The 27971-nt window shown below is 45.2% G+C and overlaps 2 protein-coding genes across 2 annotated transcripts in view; both read left to right on the top strand.

Annotated features, from left to right (window-relative positions):
* The window catches only part of MTHFD1 (methylenetetrahydrofolate dehydrogenase, cyclohydrolase and formyltetrahydrofolate synthetase 1), a 42727-nt gene extending 24107 nt beyond the window's left edge, over window positions 1–18620 (top strand). The window contains exons 15-28 of the mRNA XM_037393631.1: window positions 5–79; window positions 1862–1964; window positions 3091–3167; window positions 4105–4245; window positions 7052–7120; window positions 7641–7752; window positions 7932–8071; window positions 8495–8536; window positions 9580–9680; window positions 10592–10769; window positions 11799–11906; window positions 13112–13264; window positions 17433–17541; window positions 17707–18620. Coding sequence (XP_037249528.1) covers window positions 5–79; window positions 1862–1964; window positions 3091–3167; window positions 4105–4245; window positions 7052–7120; window positions 7641–7752; window positions 7932–8071; window positions 8495–8536; window positions 9580–9680; window positions 10592–10769; window positions 11799–11906; window positions 13112–13264; window positions 17433–17522 — 1389 coding nt within the window. The 3' untranslated portion in view covers window positions 17523–17541; window positions 17707–18620. The remainder of the gene's footprint in view (window positions 1–4; window positions 80–1861; window positions 1965–3090; window positions 3168–4104; window positions 4246–7051; window positions 7121–7640; window positions 7753–7931; window positions 8072–8494; window positions 8537–9579; window positions 9681–10591; window positions 10770–11798; window positions 11907–13111; window positions 13265–17432; window positions 17542–17706) is intronic.
* Window positions 18621–21630: 3010 nt separating this feature from the next.
* Window positions 21631–27565, top strand: AKAP5 (A-kinase anchoring protein 5). The gene is made up of 2 exons (XM_037396139.1): window positions 21631–21683; window positions 22942–27565. The coding sequence occupies exon 2, from the start codon at window positions 23597–23599 to the stop codon at window positions 25172–25174; it is 1578 nt and encodes a 525-aa protein (XP_037252036.1). The 5' UTR covers window positions 21631–21683; window positions 22942–23596; the 3' UTR covers window positions 25175–27565.
* The last annotated feature ends 406 nt before the right edge of the window (window positions 27566–27971 follow it).

Genomic DNA, 27971 nt, shown 5'->3' with positions numbered 1-27971 from the left:
CAAGGCTCTTTACAGCCGTTTGGTACCTTCTGTCAATGGTGTTAGGAAGTTCTCAGACATTCAGATCCGAAGACTGCAGGTAAGGTCACTGGTTTTGCATTGGTTTCTGGTTCTGTTCCATTTACTCATCCTTAACATAGGCAGAGATAGGTTACAGAAACCCTTGTGTTGTCCTCTAGGTTATTCTGCTGGAATTTATTTTTTATGTAAGAGTGCAAAAGTGTGGTAGCCATAGCCCTTCTTACAGCACAGAAAACAGTGAGGTGCAGCCCCAAGGGGAAGAGTCATCGATGGGACTCTCTTTATCATATGCTGAGTAACTCAGTGGGAGTAGGCAAAGAGATTAGTGCCCTTTGTTAATAGTGTCAATTCAGTGTCCTTAATGCAGTTTAAGAAGGGACCAGAATCAGTCTCCATACCTTATAGCCAGTTACAGCTAGAGATGAACAGTTCCCATGTGACAGCTATATAGCTAATAACAGCACAAAAAAAGGCAATTTATAAAATTCAGCAAAAAGCAAACATACAGAATTTTGTCTTACCCAGATTGAATGGGGGAAAAAATTGAAAACTACCTGTCCCCTACATTGCCCACTCCTCCTCTTTCCAAAAAAGGATTCCCAGTAAGATGAGTACCCCTGTCACTGAGTGGCAGTCCCTGAGCAGACCACAGCTCCCCTTCTGATCCTTAGAAATTAATATGAACTAGCATGTGTCCCTGACTTCTGCAAAAATGAGAATTGACAGAGGAATAGTTTTGCAGTGGGCTTGGACCTTCTGGCTAGGAGGACAGCCTGGGGCCTGCTAAGCTCATTCACAGTACAAACCCGTTTGTGCAGTATTCAGGCTGGATCAGTTGCCCATTTGGAATTCAGGAGCAATAGTCAGACTCTTAGGAAGCTAAAACTGATTAATTGGCTATAATGTCTCAACCATTAGAGAACGTGTGGTTTGCTTCCGTTGCTGAGCAAAGAAGCTACATCATATTGCTTGGTGTTCCTGATGGATGGCTAAGGGAAGTCTACCCTAACCACTGTTCTCATTATTAAATGTCAAGATGTGAACAGGATGCTAATACTCCAGAAAAATATCTTTTTGTTTGGTTGGTGGGTTTGGTTCGTTTATTTCTTTTTCTAAATTGTGTGCTTGAAGAGGAAAAGACTTTCTTCTTGCCTGCTTTACTTCAGGAGCAAAATATGACTTAGCTGTCTAGTTAATTAAAAAAAAAAAAGCTTGCTCGTTCATAAATCAACTCAGTCATTTTCCTCATTCCTAAGCTTGCGCTTGTGTCAGGCTTCTTGAGATAATTCTTCTCTCAATTAAGCAACTTGGCAAGCTGCCCATCCTCTCAGTATGTTCAAGATCAGCTTTCTGGGATGTTGACAGCCTTGTGACTGAATTGTTTAATTCCTCCTTTGTGCTGCCTAACCAGCATGCCGAAAGCAGTGTCTTTAAATACGTATGGCTGCGTGCAGTGACCCTAGGCAGACTAATGAGAAGTGGATGTAAGCATGTGAGACTAATGGTTAGAACAAGGTATGTTAAGGAACTGCAAAGCGCGCTCTCTTACTCGTTCTGTAGATACCTTGCACAAAGCTTGGTGATAACCTACCCTAATGAGCTCTGTTGTTTGCTTTGCCTTTTCCTAGCTGCCCAGCAGCAAGCTCTGCTTCCAGATACACACCGGTATGGATCATCTGACGTTGTTGTGGGGTCTAGAAGGGACACTGAAAAGGCAGCCCCTCCTTATTTCTGAATATGCAGATGCTACTGCCGAAGGCTCATTGCTCTAGTGAAGGGTTCATTTCTGTGGATCTTTTCATTATACCTTTTTTCTTTTATTTGTCATTTCCTGCCATAGAAATTAGGCATTAACAAAACTGATCCTGCAACTTTGACAAAGGAAGAAGTAAACTTCTTTGTGAGATTGGACATTGACCCAAGCACCATAACGTGGCAAAGAGGTACAAGAGCCATTAAATAAGGAATTATTAAGAAACAAAACGTGTGTCAAAAGAGAGGTTTGCAAGTGCAGCAGGAACTGTTTACTGAAAAAATGGGGAAGAGGGCAGGGCTGGCCTCTCCTGAGTGTTTGGTGGGGTAGATGCCTGTAGCTGGCATCCCATTTCTAAAAGGTCTGATGCATGGGCTTGAATCTGCTCTGAATTGGTGCAAGTTTGTTTCTGGATTTGTTGGTCACTGAGGGGATTGAGTTTGGCAGCTGTAGCCAACAGCCTTTTTACCTGACTGAGAAAGCCCGGTGGGCAAGGAGAGGGTTCTGCTCTGAGATTAAACTCAGTTTGAATCTGCCCACTTGCTCTGTTGGGGGCTGACAGCAAATAAAGACCAGATTTTTAAAAGGCTTTAAAAGATACCTGAAGGTAAAATCAGTTTCTGGTCTGGCAGACTTCATACTTCACTAGCAAAAGAAATCTCAAATATGGAAATTTTTCTTTTGATCTAAACCTCAAGAAGTTTCTTCTTTTTATTAAAACAGTGTGAAATGTACTCCAAAATCTGCTTCATAACTTGTAATGGGCCTAAAGTAGTCTGCCTCATGGGAAATATTTTATAAAATTCTTAGAATTTTTCAAGCAGATAGTAAGAAACAGCAAATTTAAGCCAGTATTTGGTAGTTTGCGTTTCCAGGGTAATTTGAGTTAATGGGGCTGCGTATCTGACCATTTTATCACTTAACTTTTTAAAATTATACTTTCATTTCTTTTTTGGCTGTGATAATTTCCTGATTCCACATTGACTAATGATGGTGGAAAAGCAATTGGAATAATACTAGCAGCTCTGCTTTTCAGAAAGGCTTTGGACTTACGGTTCATGGGTAGAGGGAGGTAGGCTCCCTCTGGATGCAGTGCAGGGCCCGCGTGTGACGGTGGGTATCCTGACTTTGTTGCAGTTCAGTTTTGGGAAAGAATCATGTTGAGTAGCACTTGCCATTCTTCAGGAGAGGATGGTATCTCAAACTGCCATCCTCCCTTCGTAGGTGATCTAGTTGAGTTTTGAGTGTTTGTCATGGTGCACAGATGTGACATGACTTGAAACGTGACTTCTCATCTTTCTCTCTATTCCTCACAGTACTGGATACAAATGACAGGTTCCTTAGGAAAATCACTATTGGACAGTCTCCAACGGAAAAAGGTTTCTCACGAACGGTAATTGTTCCCTTTTCTTGCATGTTTTTAAAAGTCCTTTGAAAAATGAGGTCCTGAAGCAAGTTTCTGTAACTCCAGATTTTTCCATCTTTTACCAGTACCTTGTTAAAGAGAAAGCAGAAAGTCCCTTCAGCCAAGCAGTTATGTTCGCTACCAGCGCAGTGCTCAGTTTCATTGTCTGTTCCCTCCTTCCCTGTTCTCTCCTGAATGTTGGCTTCCCAAGCTGGGTTAACTGGCATAGTAACAGTGGTATATAATATGATACGTGGCAGTGGCTAATCTTCACCACTGCAGATGCTTTGGGTGGGATGTATCTGGCCAAAACTAGACACGGTATCCGAGCTTGTTCTTTAGATTCATTATATAATCAATAGAGTAAAATAGGCAGTCAGGGCTGTGACTATTCCCATCCCTTAAGTAACTGTCAAATTAATAGTTCAAATGAATTGTGCTCAGAAAAGCCTCTTTCTATTGACTTGAAACGTCCCCAGGGTGCTTAGCTTAGATGGAGGTGTCTGTGTTATGTCAGATGAGTTCTACCCCTCATTTCCTATAGAATATGATTTTTTTTTTCATTTACTGTACTGTTTAGTGATAGTCAGATGAGTTAGTAACCTCAATCTTCAAAAATAAAATTTGTTACTCAGGCGTTCTTACATGAATCACTAATGTATGTACCAGGAGAGAGTCATATAATAGCAATGAAACAGGTAGTTTTTACTTCTGCAGAAAAAAAATCCCGTTTAAAATGGTCAAATTAAATGAAGTATGTTCTGAGAGTAATGCTTTAGTTTATCTTTTATATTTGTATGTCTGTATTTTTTTTGTTGTTGTTGTTACGATGATAATAATTGGCCTTGTTTCAAGAATTTAATGCAAGTAAAGATTGCTACTAGGGAATCTTGATGACTTTGCATTCTTTATTCTTCTCTTGCAGGCTCAGTTTGACATCACGGTGAGCAGTGAAATCATGGCAGTTCTGGCTCTCTCTGATGGGCTAGATGATATGAAAAAGCGACTGGGCAGAATGGTAGTAGCTTCCAGCAAGAGAGGAGAACCAGTTACAGCAGATGACCTTGTAAGAGTCATTCAGTTCTTAAATGCTTTTTCCTATTGCTTCTGAAAGTTCTCGGACTGAAAAGCATAGGGACAGTTCTGTACAGAAAAGACATTAGCATATAGAAGATTAAAGATGAAATCATAGCCCCTGGAGTTAATGAAGGTGTTTTACTTCAGTGTGGCTAGCACCTTATCCAGAGTGTGTGTGTGTGTGACCTGGGCAGGGGCAAAGGGTCCTGTGAGATGTGCTGTGTGTTGAGTTGGAGCTAGCACCATAGGAATTAATGGGGAAATACATGGTGGCTTCTAAATAAAAAGCCTGTTTGCTTGTCGGAAGAATTTAAAATGCATCTTGCTGGTCATCCTGTTTCTCAGGCTCCCTGGAGTGAGGACAGCACTGAGCAGGAACAAAACCTCGTGCATATTTAATTGTAGGTGAGGATGTATCTTATTCTGGGAGGCTATGAATGCTATAAAAGCCAAACCCTTTGCAAAAAGTGCAGGGTCTCCATAAGGCAGCCTTTGAAGGACACAAATCCTTGATTTCCAGTGCATGGAATGCTGAATGTAGTAGCACTGGTGATGTCTATTACCAGTGTGTAAAGCAGTCCTAAGCAGCAGTTGCTAGCTGCAGCACTGTCTTGCAGCTGTCCATGCAATAATTATTACAGTACTTGGCATGTTTGTGGAGTGTGTCAGCTAGCACTCTCCCAAATGATGCTTCACATGGTTTCTCAGAGGAATAGCCTATGACCTAGACACTTCTTCCAAGATGTCCTAAAGACGGCAGCCCTGTGTGGAGAAGGGAAGGGGAGTTGAGCCCTGTGTGTGAACTGTGCCCTGCCGCTTGGCCTGAAGGCAGAGAACAGGCTTAGGACTGTTGCACTAGTCAATAGAATTACGGTATTGGTGCTTACTGCTGTCCCGTGTAGTAGATATTTCACAGCCTGTTTTGCAAAAGACAAGAGTATTACAAATTTGCATGATGTGGTGGTAATGAGGTTTGTCTTGCATTTTCTGAATGAACGTTTCCAGTGAGAGAGACAAATCCACAGCCTGGGTATCCTGACTTGTGTTTCCAGCAAGGTGGCACACAGTACTAAGCTCTTGCTATCTTGCTATGGGCTTTTTGTTTTACTTCCTTTCAGGATAAGCCGAAGAAACAGCAGATTAGCAATGTGGCCTGACCCTGGCCTTGCAGGAAAAGGGCTAGACTGGGAACCATTTGTCTGTAGATGTTCTTATCTGAGACATCTTGGGAATGAGGGAGGGCACGTGCCAAAGTTCTGCAGGCAGCTTTGAGATCTTAATTCCTGCTGCTAGCACGCTGCCAGTTTAACCTTAAGTACCTAAGTTAAACCCTGTTCTGGAAAACAGGAGAGTCTCCTGCTGCCCATCAGCAGTGGAGGCAAATGGTGCCTGCGCAGGGAGTTGCTTCGAGTTTTATATAAAGGCCAGGTGATAGAAGTCTTTAATATCAACAATTTTTTTACTTTAACCTAATTATGTTTGATTTTGTCCGATGCAACTGCAGAATGGAGGTGGTATCAGACCTGCTGAACAGGTTCTCTTGAAAGTTGTGTGTTTGCACACATGGCAGCCATTGGCTTTCATCTTTAGGACTGTGCTACGTACTCATGCAGGCAGAAACACAGTGACTGCAGAGACCAGACTGGCACAATGAAATGTCTGGATCCTTCTGCTGTGATGTAACCACTGTCATGATTGTGGTACCAGGAAATGCAAAGAAACTGGGAAGAAATGTAGAATCAAAAATTGACTACAGGTTTTTAGATATGGGATGTACTGAGTGCTGCAAGCCTCAGATGTCACCATGGAAATCTTGCTCTGTAGTTTTCATTATTCTGGAGATGATGGAAGTTTAAAGCTTATCCATTAAATGTTAAATAAGCATTCATGTGGCAAGATTGAAACTAATGAAACAAAGCAGTAAATGTCTTTAAAAAAAAAGTTTCATATAATTGAGTGCTGCAATACAATTGAAATTGAAAGGGAAGAAAAAGAAATCTGGTTCACTTTTCATAACTGCTGTGACCATTTGGCTCAGTACCCATGATAGTGATTCTAGTTACTTCTGCAAATGCTGGGCATCATCTGGTTTGGTTTCCACTGGACTGTCAGCCATAAGGATAACCAGACCCTCATTTTCTCTTACCAAGGCAGACATGGATGGAATCACAAACTGTCACCTTGCAGGAAGCAGAATCGCAGCAGGTTATATTGCTGCATCTCAGAGGACACATGGCCTCCTGTGTTTGCCTTTCATGATGTCAGCATAGTCTTTCTTATGAGTGTAGATGTTCACTTTAAGTTACTTCAGCACAAGAGACTTGGGCAGTATGTAGCAGCTTGTTATGACATTTCAAGGTCAGTATGTAGAGCCTAGTTGCTGAGGGAGGGAAGAAGTTCAAGACAAATCTGCCTGCAAAGCCAAAGAACACTGTTTTGTACCACTGAATAGGCTCCAGTAAACCATACGTACATAAGGGTTACTTTTTTTGCTACTATTTACTAACCTTGTTATAGCATTGAAACACCAATTGTTCTTATGCCTTCACTATAAAGTTACGGCCAAGGAAAGTCACAACCAAGAGGCTGTCCTCAGCAGAAATCACAGATCCTCTTACATGGATGTAAAGGTCATTATTCTGCCTTGCACTGACTAGGGTTAGTTACATCTAGAGCAACTGCTGATTCTGGTCTTGAAGGCTCACAAGGACAAAAGCAGAGCCTTGACACTGCATAGGAACTTGTTTCAGGGTCTCAGTACATCTGGAAACTGATTGCCCCTTTTTTTCTTTTAGGGAGTGACTGGTGCTCTGGCTGTCTTGATGAAAGATGCTGTTAAACCAAACCTCATGCAGACGCTAGAGGTGAGCACAGGTGATTTGCTGTACGTGCATTCTCAAAGCTGAAAGCAACCAGTGTGGTTCGTTCATCACGATCAGCGTGGGCTTACTCAGCTTAGAGTTGGAGATTTACTGTGGTTTCTTACCTGAAGTTCAGGGCTACGGCAGAAGGCATGTGGGATGACTCCAAGAAAATGCACTACACTTTGCTGTATCTCTGTTCTGTTGTCTTTAATACCAGGAAGTGTTTTGGGAATCTAAATGGTGTGGATGCAGGAGAATGGCATTAGCTGTCCTTTTCCTAAGCAGATTAATATCTGCACAAGTGGAGATTATTATAATCCTGTTTGCCCTGTAGTCCTTATTACTGATAACAAACGTTTGATCAGAAGGCTTTAAGATCTGTCTTCTAAAAGTGTTATTCTTTACCTTCAGCTACCATAATACTTAACTTCTGAATGCTCCAGATTTTCTATATTGTGTCCTCTGATTTTCTCGTTCTCACTCTCTTCCCTCCCTGCCCCCCCCCCCCCCCATTTTCTAGGGAACACCAGTGTTTGTTCATGCTGGACCTTTTGCCAATATTGCACATGGGAATTCTTCCGTGTTGGCAGACAAAATAGCACTGAAGCTTGTGGGTAAAGAGGGTTTTGTTGGTAAGTGTGTGGAGTGCATTTTTTGTTTGTTTGTTTTGCAGGGAGGGATCTGCCATTTTTTATCATGACTGGCTTGGGGGTTTTCCTCTTGGAAGAAGCTTCCAATTTGTATAATTGGGGCATGATTTCTCCACCCAGCAACTTCTCACAAGCTTCTTTTCTTTTAATTCCTACTCTAGTTACAGAAGCAGGATTTGGTGCAGACATAGGCATGGAGAAATTCTTTAATATTAAGTGCCGCTATTCTGGTCTCCGGCCTCATGTGGTGGTGTTGGTTGCTACTGTTCGAGCTCTGAAAATGCATGGCGGAGGGCCTGCAGTAAGTACTGGGCAAGGTGTTCCTTGGGCCCGAGGGGCTGTTACTGTTGTTCTGATCCTGTCGCTTAAAGGCCTTAGCATTTGATCTGTTTGTAATTGTCCCGAGATCTGCAATTGTAAAAGGATTCTGTATGTCCCTCTTTCTTGTAAGCTGCTTCGTTGTAATATGTTACAGGTACATACCTGCTTGTTTAATTGTCCCAGCGAAGTGCTTGTATGCTGGGGCACTTGTGATACTACCACAGTTGTTTTTTGTATTAGGAGTGCATCTTGCAGTCTTTTGTTCTTCCTTTTATTTTTTTCTTAGAAAAAGGATCAGCCTGGACTAGAATTTTGTATCTTGATGCTGTTTAATAAGACTCAAGCACAGATTGCTGTCATAGATCTTACAGGGTTCCCTCTTTTTTTCTTTTTTTTTCTCTAGGTCACTGCTGGGGTACCTTTACCAAAGGAGTACATGGAAGAGGTAACCTTCATTAGCTCTTGTTAAATCAGCTAACTGTGGTCATGACACAATGTTGTCATGCAGCGCATGCCTGGATAGCTAGTGTGTCATTTCTTTAGCTGCCAGGGAAATGCTTCCTTATACAAGCTGTAATGTTCTTACTTTTTTTTTTTAATGATGTTACTTTGGCTGTGCTGTTTCAAGCATTTGTTGTACTTGACCTAGCTGGTATTTGGAGCGTTTTTGTTTCTCCTGGGCTCATGCAATTGTCTGTGCACTCAGTTTTTCATAGCAGTATCTACTCTGTGTCCCCTGACCCTCTCGGTATGGAGTAATTGCTTGGTTGAAATACTGTCTCTGAAAATATGCAGAATACCTCTGTAATTACACTCTTCTTAGCAGCAGCAGTTTTGGTTTTGTTCCACATACGCCCCTTCTTTGCAAGCAGAGAGGAAGGCGAACTGAAGTCTGAGCTTCTATCCTTGTGCCGTGAATGGCAGTGTACACTTGGATTATTGGGTTGGTTGTCTTTACATTGTGGCAGCTTTTTTACTTGTGGGGCTTCTGTATGGATTATTCTTTGCATAGGAAGGTATGAAATGTCTGGGTTTCCATGAGTAGTCTCTGATGCTGCAAAATGTAAATATGCATAAACCAAAAGCTGTTGCCATAGACTTCAAACAAGTGTCATGAAATTCACACTAATGGTATTTAATACTTAAAGACAAATGTGTCAGAGAGGAAAATGAGGCTTTACTGTGGGGAATTAATGAGCCCAGGTGTTAACTTACTAAGAATAACAAAAAATTGGTAAAAAGTGATTTCTCTTACCTTGGGTTGGCAGCTGAAAGCAGTGATCATTAGAAGCAGTCATTCCTTTTGCAGTCTTCCATCCAAGGGGATGCCCTGGTCTGGAGTGTTCAGAAAGCAGCACTGGGGATTTGCAGTTGTGGTTTCATCCCCATTTTGATGTTTTTATCATTAGCTGTGGATGTAGTGAATTCGGAAAAAAAGTTTCACTGCCCCGGATAAAACGTGCTTCCTGCTTGCTCTCGTCTTTACAGAATCTTCAACTACTGGCAAAAGGCTGTAGTAACCTAAACAAGCAAATCCAAAATGCACGGATGTTTGGTGTCCCAGTAGTAGTGGCTGTGAATGCTTTCAAGTAAGTGAGCTGGGATGTGGAAATGATGCATGAGTATAAAATTGTGACACTTTATAAATATGTTTGTTTTCGGTATTGTTTATGTATTGTTTGCAGCATTTTGCATTGTTGGAAGATGCTGAATAAATAGGGGACCTCTGCTTGGTCATTTCAGATGCATTCATTAGTTCAAATTAGCTTAAGATTTTATGACTATTACAGCCTGACCGGGCAAATTACTGTGGATGAAAGGTGCCTGTCATGATGTGGAATCTAAGCTCAGAATAGATGGTGAGGTGCCAGTGCTGCCAACCATGCTGTGTTCAGTGGTCTGCTATATGGAGTAATTATGCCCCGCTGAGAAGCTTTTCAGCTCTGCACGTTGCACTGCTCGGGAGATAGCATCTGTGTGTGGTCTTTTTATGCAAGCAGAAGGGCTTTGAACTGGTGTGTAAAGCTGATGCCAGCTGGAACAGAGTAGCCAGCTAAGGATTCTTCATTTGGAACGAATGCCTCTTGGCTGATCTAGAGAAATTGTGGGGTTTAGCTTGTAGTGTGCACATGATATAGCACACCTTAGCATCTCTAAATCAGCAATACTAACACCTTTTTGAGTTTGCTCACAAAAACAGGAGTTGCATTGTTGATACAGGACAGAAACAGCAGAAAGTCTGGAACACTGCTCTGTCACTAACCATGGGTTTCTGCATGTAATTCCCGACCTACCTGTTGCTGTCTGCTCCTCTGTGGAGTAGCCTCCTCCACCAATGTGGAGAAAGCTGTGGTAGATAGCCCCTCAGCAGCTTCCTGATGGCTGGATTCTACGATTGCTTTGAACAGCTTCTGGATCTTGTCCAGAGTGGAAATGGTTAGAACAGTTAATTTACTGTGTGTGCATTCTGGTACAAATGTGCAAACTTTTCTCCTTTCAGAACAGATACAAAGGCTGAACTGGCCCTTGTAGTACAACTGGCAAAGGAAGCGGGAGCGTTTGATGCTGTGGAGTGCACTCACTGGGCAGAGGGAGGTAAAGGAGCAGTTGCACTGGCCCAAGCTGTTCAGAGAGCATCGCAGACACCAAGCAACTTCAGGTTCCTCTATAACTTGGAGGTAAGAACTTGCACTTATAAACTTTACTTGGTTTCAGTACCTTAAGTTGCTGAAGGCTAGCTGAGAGGCTGCTCTGAGAAACAAAAATTTGGGGTTTAGAACATAACACTTACTTCACCAGCCTCAAAGACCTAGTCAGTTGTCGTTGTTTTGACTATCCAGTGAAATACCATTTACTTTTGACACTGAAAGATGCTACTGTGACTGTGCTAGAGGTTTCTACCATGGCAGTCGTGTTCCAGGTTTAAGGGGAAGTTTAGTTCTTGAACTTGAGGCATGCATTCCTGTCAGAGCATGGTCTGGAACAAGCCTGACCAAACTGTTACTTAACTGCAGAGATTCTGGGTGCACTTGTGGCTCAGGATGGGAATCTATACAGGCTATGGAACAGAGTTTGTCCATTTAAAACTTTTTTTCTCTCTCTCTCTCTCTCTCTCTCTCTGCAAGTAAGGGTTATGGAGTCACACTGCAGATTGCGGGGGGCGGAGTGAAGAGAGAGCATGTGTATTTCTAATGACTTTGTACATTAAGCAAATTTGACAGATGACTTAGAGGTGATGAAGTCATTGTTAGTTCCCAGGGTATGGCCTGCATCCTCCTTTAATAGCAAGCACCTATTCAAGAACCTAATGAGGCACAGAGCTATTCCCTCAAATTATTTTTGTCCACTATTTGACTTAGACTTGAGAGAGAATAAAGGTGCCTCTTCTGCAGTGGGGGTAGTTAACTTGTAAGCACAGCTTGTAAGAAATACTGTTGTATCATTTTGTTTCTGACTGTGGTAAACTACTTTTGCTCTCTTACCAAGAGAAACAACAGCAACAAGATAAATGAAGCCTGTTTTGAAAACCCTCAAATTACTGTATAGCTTTGTTCTACAGCAAATGGAAATGGGTCTTGTGCAGGGCCCATGTACAGATACAACACACGTGGAGGATTGTGAAGCTGCTGTAACGTTATGGCTCTTTGTGGTTTGGTCACACTGACTTGCCTGTCTTTTTTTTTAATTAATATTATTATTTTTCCTAGCTCCCTGTTATAGATAAGATCAGGCTTATTGCAAAGCAGATCTATGGGGCAAGTGACATTGAGCTGCTTCCAGAAGCACAGGAGAAAGTCGCCATGTACACTAAGCAAGTAAGTTTTCCACATCACCTGATACCAGTGGTGCTTTTCAGTTAAAATGTTCATATTGAACAGTGATGGTCAAACTATGCGTGAAGGGAATCATCACTCAAATCATGTCCTTGTCCAGACTCATTAGATGCTGCTATGGAAGAGGAGGTGGTATGGGGAGGAAGAAACTGGCTTTGGCTTCTAGTGGAGGAGGCAGGACTCATCTGGCCCACCATCACATCTGTGATGTGTGCGGGGAGAGAAGGACCGGAGGACTGGGATCTTTCTCTGCTGCACTCTCCAGTCCTTCAACGATTTGGGAATTAGGGAGCTACAAGTGGTCATGCTGATGCTAAATATTCTCTGATGGTTTTTTTGTATCTTTCTCCACTGAGTTGTCTGATCCGTTTTTGAGCCCGTGTGGGCTTTTGGCAGTCACAGTTGCGTCAGGATAAGAGTTCCACAGGTGTTAAAATACTTCTGGTGGAAAAAACTTCTACGCTTGTAAGTTTTGCACCTGGCATCTGGTTGTTGAATTCAATGCTTTCTGGTTGTTGTGTTGCTTTTACTCTTCTCTAACATGATACTCTTGTGAATTTACCTGCTTCTGTATTAATGAAGGTCTGTAAACGGCTTTGAAGTGTGAGAACTAGCCATTCTTTGTTTACAGTGTGCTTGAGTAATTTTGCTTTTACAGTCCATTTACTACTGGCATGTATTGTTTCTCACTTTCATTTTTCTTGTATATTCCTTTACAAGTCTATCAAAATACTGTAGGCATGAAGCTGCCACTTACTCATAACCTGCAATTATATTGATCAAACATTTCTAATCAACTGACCTCAGCTGAACAAGAACTTTAGTTCCGAGCTGTTTAATGTTTTGGGAAGAGAGTTGAGAAAGTAAGTTAGCTGTCAGGGTTGTATATCTAACGCTTCCATACTATTAATTTTTGCCTCAGTTGGATGTGCTGGGGGCCATGGTGGTTTGTTCTTTAATACTTAGCAGGGGGGCAGGGAGAGAGTTTGAGAGAGGAGGAATGGAGATGAAGAAATATCAATGAATCTGGCAGGCTGTGGATGAAGGTGAGGAGTAAAACGTTCTGATAAAATGTCTGATGTCTGTAGTGGATGGCAGAACAGAGCAATTACCTTTGTGTAAAAGGAGGGGTTACTGTTTTTTCACTTATTTCTCTCCTCTTTCTCTCTTTTCATTGCTTTTCCCAGGGATTTGGAAACCTGCCAATCTGCATGGCTAAAACTCACTTGTCGTTGTCTCATGACCCTGAACAAAAAGGAGCACCTACAGGTTTTATTCTGCCAATCCGAGACATTCGGGCCAGTGTTGGTGCTGGATTCCTGTATCCACTAGTAGGAACGGTATGTGATTGAGTGAAACCCTCAGCTGTGGGCTGAGGAAAAAAACAAAAACAAAACGTGCATTCCAGTAAACAGTTACTTTTAAGTGTCTTAAATTAGGAGAGTCCTTGTCGTTTACAGTTGATGTTTTAACAGTCCGCTGTACTAGATACCCTTAATAGCTGTTTTTTCCAGAGGCAGGAGGGTAGCTACAATAGACAATCCGACCATTTGAATATTTACCAAGCCCCCGTACTCCTCAGGTCCCACATCTCTGGCTTCCTGGATTTTGAGGAAAGGGTGAGCTCTGTAACTAACAAATTCTGGGAACTGCAGCCTCGTAGAGGGAAAGAGAGAAATCCTTGGCCCACCTAACCGCTGTTGTGACTTGGATTCCTGATGAAAATACTTTGCAGTATTGCAGGTGAATTCTGTGTACACCTGCAGGTCAGGGTAGAACAAGACAACTCCTGCACAGCTTACAAAACAACTGTTGATGATATACCTCCAAAGAGAAGCTGACCTGTTCCGTTAGTCGTCTGTCGGTCTCCCCTCCCTTTTGGTTCTCAAGAGTTTTGCTGACCATCTGTTTGCTGTTCAGCTTGCCTAAGTTCCGACAATTCATTTCACTGTGCCCTTGAGTTTTTAGTTTCTGTTCTTTGACATGATTGGCATAATGTTAGCTGAGAGGAGAGAGAGTAGCTACAATGGAAACAGGATCCTGGAACAGTGTTAATATGTATTGCCTGGCAGAAAGAGAAGCTACCTGAAAAAAAAATGTTCAGGTTTGCATCCAGAGAAAGAATGTTAGGATGAAAGCATCCACTGGAAATCTTATCTCTTCTGGACAAACGTTAAGTAACTTGTTAGAATATAGAGGATGGAGCAGTTGGAGCAAGCAGCTCTGTCTTATTTTTTGGGCCTGAACCTTTTTATGAAGTCTTTATGGCAACATGTTTATTTTAATAAGCTTTCAAAAGCACTAAGGGTGCATGGCTTAATGATGAAACTTGCTGATTTAAGTGTTGAATCCCTTCTTCAAAATGCCGGCTGGAGCCAAATAGAGGATATCTTTTTCTTTTAATTCTTAAAAAAACCCAAAACTAAACAGGCAAACAAACAAAAAGTAGGTAAGGGTTTCCAGATTAGCCAACATAAATAAAATAACCGCATACTGATTAATGTCTGGGTCATCCATCTTTTTATAAAGAGTAATGTGTGTTTTGGGATAAAATGAAAGATGGCATGCTTGTTCCTGTTATTAATGGCATTTTTTTGCAAGCCAAGATTTAAGCCAAACAATTACTTCTTATATATATATTTTTTTCCAAGTTCTGGAGAAGGAAAGGGTACACAGCATTAATGAGCTACACAAGAGAGAAAGATGTTTTCAGACATTAAAACTAACATCTTGGCTCTTCTTCCAACGTCTTCTGTTTCTATGAAGTTGGACTCTTTCCTTTCTGCTCCCTTCCCACGTTCCTAATGTTTTCTTGGACATGTAGTAATTCATGGTGTTAATTCTGCCCGAATTAACAGTAAGTCTTCCAGTTAAGGACATGAAGATCAGTCTCCTGTGGTGCCTACAAAGCCAGGGAAGAGAAACAATCCAGGGCATTTTGAATCTGATCACTATTTTAAACCCATTCAGCAGGAGGTGTGTTAGCCTCAGAATAAATTTTTGGCAGCAGCCATTGAACTGAGAGCTGAAAATGCAGCAAATGTATAGCTCTATGCAGAAGCTTTTATGAGAAATTTGAGGTGAAATTAATCAGCAGTGCATGTGTATTCTTTTTATCTGAAGTTAATCACAAAGATATATCACCTTTTTTTTTTTTTCTCAGCTTCTCAGTTTTGGGGTTTTCCCTTTCTGGCTCAAAGTTGAAGCTGTTGTACAAAATACTTTGAGGTTTTAAAGGAATTATAATTTCAAAGATTATCTAGATTTAACGTGAAAGTGAAATTAATTGTTGGAGTCAGATTGGTGGGGTTTCTTTTCTGGAATTGCTGATGAATTGAAAACAAGTTAGTTATTCAGCTCTTGGTTTTGGTGTGGGTTTTTTTTTCCCTAAATGGCACTTTATTTTTTTTTTCTTTTTGGTGGAAGTTCCACAAGTGCAATAAATAATACATGCTTAGTTGTTACTGATTTTATTTGAAAACTTGCAAGGGGATTGAGAGATCCATGTGGTCTTATTTTTTCATGTAAGTAAATAGCGTGAATTACCCTGTTCTTTTTCAGCACATGCGATATGGAAGGGGAGGAGGATAATGGAGGAAAAGTTCCATTTCTTAAGCTCTGAAAATAACTGGGGCATTAAGCATTGTAGGCACTTGTACAGAAAATTAGTAGCCTGGATGGAAATTATCCTGTACTGCCTAGAAATTCAGGGTTTAAGCAGACTGCCTTTAAGATAAGTAATAGGTAGCAGAGTAGCCACTGTGGGCTGCCCTATGGATAGGAAAGGAGGAAAACTGACCATTCCTTTCAAAATAGAAAGTGCAAGAAATAGTAAAGTCAGGCCCATCTTCAGCAATGTGGCATCTCCTGCTCTACTGAATGTTACTGTCTCAGCTCCTGCTGTGGCCCTCTGAATCGAGTCTGTAGGTGGAGATCTGCAAAGCTGTATGATTCTTCAGGGATATGTACATAAATAAATTGGAATTTTTTTGCTCTGCATGACTGGAGGCTGGCAGCGACTATGGTGAGAGCAGGGAAAACCCCTCCAGGCACTTTGAATCTCTTAATACCTTGGCTCTTGAGGGCAAAATATTTATACACCTAAACACAAAGACAAGGAACAGGGGTCTTCTCTGTAGCCCTCCGTTCTCTGTCTGGGAAAGCAGCAGCTCTTGACAAAAAGCTAGTGCTGTCCTAGAATTCATTAAAAAGAGTAGACTTGAAATGTTTTTTACCTCCGCTTAAGCCATGCAAGACCTGCAGTGGCACAGTACATATGGGACTGGCGTTAGCGCTTGTAAACGGCTTAGGAAAATGGGATGGGACTCCAAAAGCTCCCTGAACAGTTTTGAGAACTGCAGAAGACACCTAGCCAATAGAACTTTGCCTTCTTGCTGCTTAGCTTATAATCAAATGGAAGACTGGGCGGTAATTTGATTAGCGTGCAAAATACTTGCTCCAGGAGAAAATACCAGGTTGCCAAAGAGATCTTTAATCTAGTGGAGACAGGCATAACAATACTGGTGGTGAAAGCTGAGGCCAGATGATGCAGATGGAAAACAAGACCTTGAATTATTTTATTAAAGGTGTCAGTGACCACTGGCACAAACTACCAAGTGCAGCCACAAGTTGCCCACCTTTGTAGAACATCCACGTTTAGCCTACATGTGCTGCTGGGCTAAATGCTGAGTTAGGGAAGGGGAAATCCTGTCAGCTGCATTAGTGAATCGGGCCAAGTGTAGTCCCTGCTGGCCTTGCGTTCTATGGCTCTGAAACTGGGTACTCAGCAGTGGGACAACTGGAGAGGACTGGGCTGAGGCAAGCATGGTGCTGGCAGCTGTTTTGCTAGCTTCAGTTCTGCCACTGCCTTCTGACTTGGATGCTTCAGAAATGTTCTAGTCTGGAGAACTGACCTCTCCATCTCTATTTGAGCTTTAGCCCAGTTAAAACCAAAAAACCAAAACCAAACCAAACACAAAACCCACCCACCTACCCAATTTAAACTCTCTTCTCAACAATAATTATTCCTAAGCATTTAACACTTCTAGACTCAAAGAATTCTAATCAACTGAAACTTTACAGTCAGCAAAGTTGTATTAAAACATATATCCTCATTTTAATAACCAGGGAACTGTCACAAGTAGTTGTCTCACCACAGCAAGGTCCATGAACTCTCCTCTAACAATTAACTGGTCAGCTGGATATCTAAGTAGTTTGCCAAATCTTGGGCTCAGTCACTGGCAGAGGCAGAAGCCAAACTAAAGCCTCATCCAAAAAAACAAAAAAAAAATACAAAAACCAAAACCCACAGATCTGTCTACTGAGCCAGGAGTTGCTGATTCTCCTGGTGTGCTTCAAAATGGTACGTGACCATCATCAACTAGTATCTATGTGTACAAGCAGCTGCATGAGCTGTTGCCATTGTAGTCTTCAGCAGTGAATCAGTATTAGATCTTCCGCATGAAACTGCGCTGCTTCCATCTTAACATTTTATCTGTTGTTGTGCAGATGAGCACTATGCCAGGACTTCCTACAAGACCCTGTTTCTATGATATAGACTTGGACACAGCGTCAGGAGAAGTAAAGGGGCTCTTCTGAAAGGAGTGGTTAACCAAAGGTAGGTGCTGCCTTGAAGGCTTCAATATTTGGGCTTTATTTCTCATCTTGAGATAATGGAGTTAAGCCAACCTCGTGCCATATGTTTCCAAATGGCATTTGATTATAATTCTAAAAGTTGCCTGCAGTACTACAAAATAGTAATGAAATATTTTTATTTTTTTAGCTCCCAGAAGAACACCTGATGAGTCATGCAAATGGAACTATGCCCTGATTTTTTTTTTTTTTTTTTTTAAGTAAAAACAAGATATGCCTGAGAATATAGTGCAAGAACTGACTGGAAGGACGCATGCTAAAGCATCAACCACTTACTCTGTAATGATTTTTAAACTGCTGCGTCCCAAGCAGCACTTGACACATAAAGCACGCTTCCTCTACAAACATCTGGCATCATAGTTGTAGCTGGAGTATCGAAGCTTGGGTTTAGTGACCTCTTTTGATTCAGTGACGTGATTTTAATAGTTAAAAACCCTAAAGCTGGAGCTCTCTGAAACCATTTTGGGACGTAACTGTCTTAACCATAGGGTTTTTGTAGCATATATCATCTTTGAAAATCTTGTATACTGGATATTCCTGTTTGCCATACTGAATTCTGTATTCCATTTCTCACAGTGTGGGAGAAACAGCTGGGCTCTGAAACTCCACCAGTGTCATTTAAAAGAGGGAGCAAAGAGGAATTCCCCTTGCTTCGCATCTCTCGCCAGGAGTGCTTACCCTGGCTTCTGCTGTGAATTATGCCTGCAGACACCTGAGCCACATCAAATTTCCTTTCTAGAAAGCCCAGCTGTGACTATAGAAATCAAACCTCTGGATATCAGATCTGTAGGGACTGGATCTCTGGCCCATGCCTGTGGCTTCTGCCAGACGTGTCTTTTGAACGATTTTATGCTCAACAATAAGTACACTTACACTGTTGACAAGCCTTGTTTCCTAAGGTACCCTTTTGGTGAACAGAGAACTTGAGTAGTGATCAAGTCACTTGTAGTAGGTTTTGTCAGCAGGCCAGAAATCATTTTGTAACGTAAAAATGTTGTTGCTGCCAAATTTTTAACTAATACAAATAAACTGGTAAATACTTCAGGTGCTTTTTGGGTTGTAATGTACGCACTGAGATTACTGAAGTAGAACTTATTTCTGTGATTAATTGTACACAGCAGCAATCCTTGTATTGACAAGTAGGAGTGATTATTGCAGTAATAAGTTGCCTGCAATGCACCACTGTGTGTGTGCATTTAATCTTGTTTCCTTTCCTAGAGGACGTGTGTCATCTATAGGAAACAAACTACCTGAATTATTCCCTGGATTTGAGATACTTGCAGTTGACGGTAAAAGATCTGAATTAAGACTTGCAAAGCCTATGTGCTTGCATCAGAACTGAATCTAAAAATACTCCAATTTTGGTGAGAACTGGAACATCAGGATGTAGGTGTGCACCAATGTAAGGGCACATCTGTAGTATGCAGATACTCTGTGTGTGTGTGTATATATATATATGGAGAGAGAGCGAGATCTGTATCTCTCAAGTTATTCAGGAGGGGAGAATAATTATATAGAAATTACCTGGTTGTCACAGAAGCAGACGGAACAGCTTAAATCATCATAAGAACATTTGAGATATATCCACAACCTTCTAAAATTTTCTTTTTGATGGTATTCAGCTGAGGATTTCTTGGCAGCTAGGTTTGCCAGAGCGCACCCAGGCCACTTTTGGGGGGTCAGAAGGGGTGTTCCCCACATGCTGCCCTGGACCCCACACCTGGCTGAGTGCCTCTTCACCTGCAGCACCTCGGTCAAGCCTTCCCTTCAAGCAAGTTGCCAGAGCTGATGCTGCCAAATCTGCTGTCAGTTCCTGCATTTAATCTCTCCTGCTATACTGCTTTCCTCTGCGTGCTCTGTGTTCCACCTTCATTTTATGCTTACGAAAGATGGGATAAGTGCAAATTTATGCTAAGATTAGCCTCCTTTTCGTTTAGCATGAGATCATAGGCATGTGCTTGAGAGAGATGGTTCAAGAGGTTGCTGGTCCAGCTCCTGCAGTGAGGCAAAGAGTGGCTCAGGCATGAAACTCTGTAAGGATTTGCTATGCATGGCAGAACTGATAGCAACAAAGTGTGGAGGCCAAAAAATAGCCCCAAGCCTCTCTAGAGGTTAGTGGGGAATGGTTTTCTAACCTGTGCTTTCAGCCTGCTGGGATGTGAGCTCTCCAGTGTCCCTGCTGTATGTCTTGCAGGACCGATGCACAAATAGGTTGTTTTTTCTTAACTCTCCTTTGCAATTAAGTATGCAAGCTAGTTCTCATGCAATCAAATGGGACACAAAGGACACTTAATTTCTTCTAACTGAATATTGGAAGGTTATCTTCTCTTCCTGTTGCCTAGAGAAAAAACTAATTATGTACAAATTTGTTCTCTGTGGGCCATTTGTGGGCCCAGAATCCTTAGATGGTTTTATGGGCATCCGTTCCCCCAGCTGTGCTGTGATGAGAGTCCTACATCACATCCTGTAAGAAATAAGATTTTTAGTTTTGAAGGGTGTTTTTTGGTGGACTAACAATAGGGACAAAAGAAAAAGGAGAAAGTGTTGTTTGTCTGTCTTGCTGCATGTCACCAGCTCTTTGGTGCTGGTCCCAGAAAGAAGACCAGAGCATACAGCTTAGCCAGGATCTTCTTTCAAGCTTATCCCTCTGACCAGATGCTCCGCTCGCTGCAGCCCCGGTTTGTTTCCCGTGCACCATAGCCTGCAGTGCTGCCGTCTTCCCCTGGAGCGGCAGGAATAATTGAATTCCATGCGAGGTGATTGAGGCGAGCCTGCCTCCGTCTCGACACCCCCAAGGCCAAGGCAGTGCGCATAGCCCACCTGGCTCCTGCTGCCGGCTTTCCTGCCTCCGACTGGCTTTCATGCAGAAGCGGGTTGTAATTAGGACCCACCGGCCACCCTCGGGGGAGATGCCATTTCCAAATGAAGATGCAAACGCATCTCACAGGGGAGCTTTGGAGAAGGCAATTCCTTCTTGCTGGATCCACGTTTCTGCCCCACTGGCTAACGTTTCAGGCCGGTTTTTTTTTTCTACAAAGAAGCCAAGGTGGGGTAGCACCTGTATTTTTCTAAGGCTGGCCTACACTCAGACCACCGGCAGGTTCAGTGTACTGCTTTACCCAGCTTCCTCTGTGCCAGCCTGCTGTGAAGCAGTTTGTGTTCTTAAAACCTTTGTGGGCATCAGTTGCTCCTGGTGGGGGTGAGTGGGGACAGTCGGGCACCTCGAGCTACGCTTGGGAGTCCTTTTTCCAGAGGTCTGCCCCTCAGTCCTGACAGTTGGAGATGCAGGGGTTTTATAAAGTCTGATCTCAGCTGCTTTGATGAAAAAAGGCATGCATGGAAGAGAACCAAGAGGCACTTTCTCCGGTGTTTTGGGCAAGGCAAGGATTAGTTTAAACCTAAACTAATTTAACTTAGTTGTCCTTGCCCAGCACCTCAGAAGGTGTAGCACCTGCAGCAAGCCAGGCAGCGTTTGCTTAAAGCTGCAAGGGCTTCAGGTGGGACACAAAAACAAACCACAACAAATTCCAGGTGTGGAAAGGGAGACACCCCCCCCCCTTCCTTCCTACCCAGCCAGGCAAAGGCCGGAGCTGCCAGTGGCCCCTTCCCGCGGGACCCTGCCTGCTCTCGGCGCATCCCGCTGGCCCCGGGCCCCCACCGGCCCCGGACCCCCACCGGCCCCGGACCCCGGAAAGGCCTTCGCGGTTTGCGTGTCTGCCGCTACCGTGCGCGACCTGGGAGGGGAAGGAGGGTCCCTGTGCGGGGGGTCCCGGCCGCCAGGGGGGATGCTGCGCTGCGGGGGGGGATGCCAGCCCCCGGGCAGGGAGAGAGGCGGCCCGGCAGCGGGGTGCTGCCCCGCAAGGAGGGGGTGCCGTCCCGCCGGCGGGGCTGGGCCGGGGTCCCGGGCCCCCCTCCGCAGCCTGCGAGCAGGCGGCCGTAAAGCGGGCCGGGGCCGGGGGGCGGGCCGGGGGCTGGCGGCGGCAGCGGGCCGCCTCGGCGGGGGGCGGGGGGCTGCCGGCAGCGCCCTCCCCGCCGGCCCGGGGGGCGCGGCTGCGGCGGAGGCGGCGGCGGCGCAGCGGTGCGGAGCGGTGCGGAGCGGGGCCGCAGGTGAGGAGGGGAGGGCGCGGGGGGGGGGCGCCGGCGCGGGGGGGGCGGCAGGCGGGGGGTCCCGGCTCGGCCCCTGCAGCCGCGGTGGCCGCCCGAGGAGCCCCCCCATCGCCTCGGAGGGGTTCGGCTTGCGGGGGTCCCCCTTGCCCGGGGCAGGGGGGGGCGGCGGGGTGGGGAGCGGCGGCGCCAGGCGGCCCCCAGGACCCCCCAGGACCCCCCAGGACCCTCTCCAGGTCGCCCCCCAGGACCCTCTCCAGGTCGCCCCCCAGGACGCCCCGGGCTGCGGTGGCGCCGGACTCCGGGCTGCTGCGCTCGGGGTAGGGCAGCTGCGGGCTTCGCTCCCGCACACGCGCCTCAGCCAGCCTTGCTCGTTTACTCCTTAAAAAATTAAAAATAAATTAAGAAATGCAATCAGCCCGGCGGGGGAGCGCGCCCCGCCAGAGCCCCCCTTTTAATGGTCTCACTGCTGAAGGGCAGAGCAGGGACGGCTGTGCCAGGAACTGCCTGGAGTCCCTCAGCCGGTCCCCCAGAAGTTGGGCTGTTTGCAGGAGCACGTTTTTGCGTCTTTATATCCAAAAACGTTCTGAGGATGTTTTCAGGCAGCGCTTTTTTTTTATTATTTATTTTATTTTATTCTTCTTTCGGTAAAGGGTGACATGTATCTTACAGTCTCATCTATCTGGTGAAGACATGCGGTGTTAATTGAGGTTGCCATGGAAGGCATGCACGTAGTATAAATAAGCGCCCTTCTTGCCATGTGATTTCGCTTTTGTATTCCACCAGCCTCCTTTTTGTATTCTGTGTTTTTGCATATTGTCATATGGTGCATTAAAGATAAAAATATCTGCTGTCTCAGGGTGTAATTTCCCTAGCTGGAACTATGAGTGCATATGGAGCGGTGGGGGAAAGATTTAGCTAACCGTAGGAGAAGGAAATATATGCGTGTGCATGCATAATACATATTTGCCATAATATGGGCAGTTAAAAAAAAAACACCCAACAGTCCCCTTTTACCACACAAAACAGCGAAATATTATTTTCTGTCGTGGAACATCGCTGGGTTGACATCTTGGTGGCCCTATTTTCCCTTTGCATATTGATGTTAATTAGTGGAAAAAACTGCTATAACACATCCAGGGGCAGAACTGCTTTTCCAGTCCTGGTCCGCCTCTCAAAATTTAATATTTTTTTAAAAAAAGAATCAATACTTTTTTTTTTTAATTGCTCTACAGGTCTTACCATTTTTGTTGTGTTACAGATAAAAGATGGAAGCATTGGCCATGCTTCGCAGCAAACCTCATATAACCTGCAAGGGGAACTGAAGCAGAAAGCCAAGCCGAGACAAAGCAGCATCTGACCTTGTCACTGGGGGGCAGAAAACAGCCACTGGCTGCCGCTGGTTTTACTGGTGCTCCCGTCAAGCTCCCTCTGCAGTGTGGAATTGCAGATAGCTCAAAAAGTGCAAGTTCTTTCCAGGTCCTTGGGGTGAATAAAAATTGTTAACTCTTGCCTTGATTTGTCATCCTTTGGGGGAAAAAGAAAAGTAATGTCAGACTGGCAATTAAATAGTCGTGCTGTTAGACCGAGCACAGCTTGAAGTGGGTGGTCCTGGAGGTGAGAGTGACTCTGGCCAGCAAAGCCAAGGAGAAGCCTGTTCAACGTCACGTCTACCCGAAATTCCTTGGAGAGGTGATGAAGTGAGTAATAAGGCAAAGTGGGAGTTACAAAGCAGATGCGGTAGCTTCAGCAGAACTTCTCTCCACTACCATATCCGCTCGTGAAAAAGCAACTGATGTTATTTTGAAAACAATTTGAGTAAAAAAAATCCGCTTTGAGCATCTTTGCCGTTCTTGTGTCTGATGCGTTCATCAAGAAAACTGGTATTATAATGCAAATGAAGGAAAAGAGTGAGTATGGTGAAGGCAGCTAAGGAAATTCAAATGGAGAACCCAAGAGAGGCAGAGACTCACAGCACAGGGGCAACGTGCTCCCCGTCAGAGGAACGGGCAGAAAAACCCTCCATGCTCTGTTTTAAGAAGCGGAAGAAGTCCTGTAAGAAGGGGCTGGCCTTGAAGGATGTGTGTGAAGGAGCCTCAGAGGAGAAAAGCCAATGTGTCAGCGCTGACCAAGGGGAGGCAAAAGTTTCTCATCAGTCGCGGTCCTCGAAAGGAGCCTGGGCAGCCATCAAAAGCCTCGCAAGACCTCAGAGGAAGCAGAAATCCTCATCGCGAAAGAAGGTGCCCTCCGATTCCCAAGTGCGGCTGGAGGTGGATGCTGAGGAGGGCTGTGTGCAGGGCTTCCCAAAGAAACGGGCGAGCTCGAGGGTGAAGATGCCCTGTGTACGGTTCTCCAGAGGCAAGAAAAAACCCAGCCCCTCTGAAGCAGTGGAGGAGTCGGAGGGCAGCGTTCAAGCAAATGAAGTGATGGGCATTTCAAAGAAAACTAGTGAAGAACCAGAGGATTTGGCCCCAGCAGACAAGTCTGAATCCTTCAGCCCAATCTCTGCAGAGGAGGACCAGGATACAGCAAAGGAAAGTGCCAAGTCTGTTGGAAAAAGTGAGCCCTTGACAGAGCCCACACCTGATGCAGAGGAGGAGGACCGGGATACAGCAGAGGAAAGTGCTGACTCTGTTGGAAAAAGTCAGCCCTTGACAGAGCCCACACCTGATGCAGAGGACCAGGATACGGCAAAGGAAAGTGCCGACTCTGTTGGAAAAAGTCAGCCCCTGACAGAGCCCGCACCTGATGCAGAGGAGCATACAGATGCAGAGGAGCATACAGAGTGTACCGCTCAGTCAGAGATAACTGATTCAGAGACAGTTAATGAAACAGCCCAGGAAAAGCTGCAGGAGGAGAGCCGACCCCAGACCACAGCATGTGCAGAAGGCGGGCAGGTTGCTCCCGAACCACCCGTTCCCAAGGATCAACCCAGCAGCACCCCTGAAACCACCGAGCTGCAGGAAATCCCCAGTATCCACAAAGAGCTGCCCGAAGGGGATGGATCAGAAAAAAGCATAATTCTTCCTGAGGAGCGCAAAGCTGAAGAGACTGTGATGGATTTCAGTCAGTCAGCATTTAAAGATGATGCAGGGAGTCTGCAGGGCTGCTCCAGCCATCAGGTGACATTAGAAGCAAATGTGGGCGCCGGCGTCAGCATTGTCATCACCGTCACCGAAGCTGAGGACTCTGACAACACCGACTCCGACCAGGCCTATGAACCGTCCCCAGTTTTGCACCGAAATAAGCAAAAAGGGAATAAAAAATCAAGCAGGAGCTTTGATTTTGGTAAAAAAGAGGGCCCTGAGGCTGGTGGCGACCCCCAGGCAGAGGAGAAAGGTCTGGGTGACCAGGGGCACAGAACTGGGGAGCAGTATGAATTGCTCCTCATAGAAACCGCGTCTTCCCTGGTGAAGGCAGCCATTCAGTCGTCCATAGAGCAGCTGGTCAACGAAATGGCCCTGGAACAGAATAAACACAACAGTTTTCTGTGATGGCAGCGATGCCCCCTGAATAAAGAGTACAGGGAGTGATTTAAAGCTCCGCTTGGCCTGGGGTGTGTGTGGAGAGCTCCAAGGGCTCCCGGGGCTGAGGTGTAGTTAATTCTGCATGTCCGTTCAGTTGTGTGTCTATGTGAAACGGATCGTGGGACATGGGGCAGTCCCATACGTACAGCGTGTCCCCTGGGGCTGGAGCTCCGGGCAGTGCCGGTGGTTGCAGCTGCAGAAAAATGAAGGTGTTGCAGTGAGTGTTTTTTCATTTATTGGCATCCTTATGTCAAGGCCACATTTCTGCCGTCATCCATGCTAAGTTTCCCTGCTGTTCATGCTGTAGATCTATATGTGTTGTGCATTTAGGGAAAGGTCCCGAGAGGCAGCAAGCGCCCAACCTGCTGCTGGGCTGGATTCGGGGCACGTCGGATGCGGCTGGGGTTCACTGGAGACAAGGAAGGGAGGGTGAAGTGACCGCAGTGTTAACACGAAGATACCGATGCCAGACAGGCTCAGGCCAGTGTTTAGTATTGCAAACAGGTACTTGCAAGGTGCCGATGCCAGAAACCATAGTCACCCCTTGCGTTGCATGGAGGTGGATGGTTGCAGTGAGCTGTGTTTGTCATTCGGCCTCTTCCCCCGTCACAAGCAGCCTGTGCATTTCCAGACACGTTAAAGCACAGCATCAGCTGCTCGCCTTGCTGACCCTGGGCTGCCTGAATGCCAAGAAAATGACAGTGCTTCGCTGGCGGGGGGCAGGGGGGCTGTTCTCGCACCATTAAGCTCAATGGGCAAAATTCCCGTCAGCATCAGCGGCGCAGGCTGGGCAGGAGCGCACTGCTGCAGGCAGCCCCTGTCCTTCGTTCTCCTTCCTCCGTGGTGAAGCTGTCCTCGTGGTGAAGCTGTCCTCGGCTGTAGCATATTTTTGATATATGGCATGTGATATAAATAGCAGTGAGCTGCATGCGTGTTAGCAGTCAACTATTGCCTCTGTGTTGACACAGTTTGGGTAGCTGCGATGCGCTGCCAGCCCTGGAATTGATTGGATTTGGTCTGACCGCTGCTGGCATCCCTGGGTGCTGGCAGCGCCTGTCCCGCACAGCTCCCCCCGCGCTGCAAAGCCTGCCTGACTTCAGTGAGCCCAAGCATCCCATGGGAAACGTGCATTACAGCCGGCTGGCTGCCGCCGGGCTCTGGCTGGCTCTGGCACGCCATGTAGCTTGCTCTGAAACACGTTGGGAAATGCCAAAGCAATGTTACCGAAGTCCTCAGGGAAAAAATCTGGATGTGAGGGCCTGGGGACATGGCTGGGAAATGCCTGGATGGGCCAGTCGCTGTCAAAACCCACAAACTGCCCTGCTCCGAGGGGGGTTGCGCCAGCATAGCGTGTGTGCAAGCATCGCCTCTACCTACCAGCTCTCCGAGAGAAAGGAGCCTTTTAATAATTTGGGATTGCATCTGCGCAGCTGGGATTTACGTACAGCTGCAGGCAAATCAGCCTGTTCTTCTGAGAAAATTCTCCTACGTATTTCTCAGCCAGTACAGAAATAGCAGCCGCACTCGGCGGTTGCGGCGGTTGCTCACTGACCATAGGCGGTGCACGAGATTTCCCTTCCCAGCGTAGGATTTGGATCCCTGTTAAAATACAAGGGCTGTAAACTTTCCCAGTACCTGGTGTGCAACCACGTTTTAAACTTCGATAAAGCATCTCCATTTTTACAAGAGGACTGTGAGCAGTGAGTGCCACCGCTTGTTTCTCTGCAAGTAAAACTTAAGAAAAATCAGAGGATGTTAAAAAAAAAGCATCGTCCTGTTTTTTGTGAATTGGTTCCATAAGTTCTCAGATACCAATAATTCCGTGTGTACTATTTTAATGGCTTTGTACTTCGTACTACTCCTTCCAGGTATTATGCCATAGCTTCGAAAGGGACTTTTTAAGACTTTTCTATGTACCTTTGGAGCTGCTGCAGCACCCTGAGAAGAGCCATACTGGTGCCGGAGGTTGCTTATGGGATTGCACTGGGCACGGCGGCAGGTCAGCGCTGAGCAATGGGCCACAGCGGCTCTGTGCGGCCCCACGGGTGTCAACTGCGGATGAGGATGTCTGGGCTCTAGTAAAGAAATACAAACTGACCCTGTGGGGCCAGGCTGCCCTGCTCTGCCAGCCCACTAAGCAGTTTTGGGAAGGTTTCATGTATTTCAGTATTGCCTTTTAGGCAAAACACATCTTCAGAAGAGGAGGAGAATGGCAGAAATGCTTTGGTCCAGCCTGGCCCCTGCGACTGTTGCTCTGCATCCAGGGTTGTGTTTGCATCCTTTCTGTGGCTGTTTTTTCCCTCTGTTATAGCTCTACATATAACTGATGATTATTTCATTAAAGTTGAATGTACCTGTTGTTTTCTTGCCTTGTGATTGAGTGGGCAACTAAGGAGAGATTTTATACGTGAAAGGATAAACTCACAGCGGTGCCCTGTTGTGTCCAGCTTATTCAGGAAACCATACGGCGAGCAGAAAGAAATCTTAAAGTTGGTAGCGGACCTGAATTCTTTGGAGGCTTGCTCCTCCTGTGCTCTTTTTATAAGGTTTCCTTTCGGTGGATGACCAGTCATTTCCACTGCAGAGTCCTGGCTGCCCAGGGGCTGCTGTGAAGTATTTGTGAAGGATCACAAATCTCCAGTGGGTAAGAAAAGCTGTCCTACTTCCGAAGGGTTAAATTCCCCGTCAGCTGTCCCGTACGATGCTGTGCATGGGGTGGCAGAGCTCTTGCTGATCCTGCGCAGGTTGTTTGGATTTCTCTGCA

The sequence above is a fragment of the Falco rusticolus genome, chromosome 7, assembly GCF_015220075.1.
Source record: "Falco rusticolus isolate bFalRus1 chromosome 7, bFalRus1.pri, whole genome shotgun sequence".
In the NCBI taxonomy this organism is placed as follows: Eukaryota; Metazoa; Chordata; class Aves; order Falconiformes; family Falconidae; genus Falco; species Falco rusticolus.
Note: the sequence above shows the minus strand (reverse complement) of the source record. Positions and strands in the feature narration are given on the sequence as shown.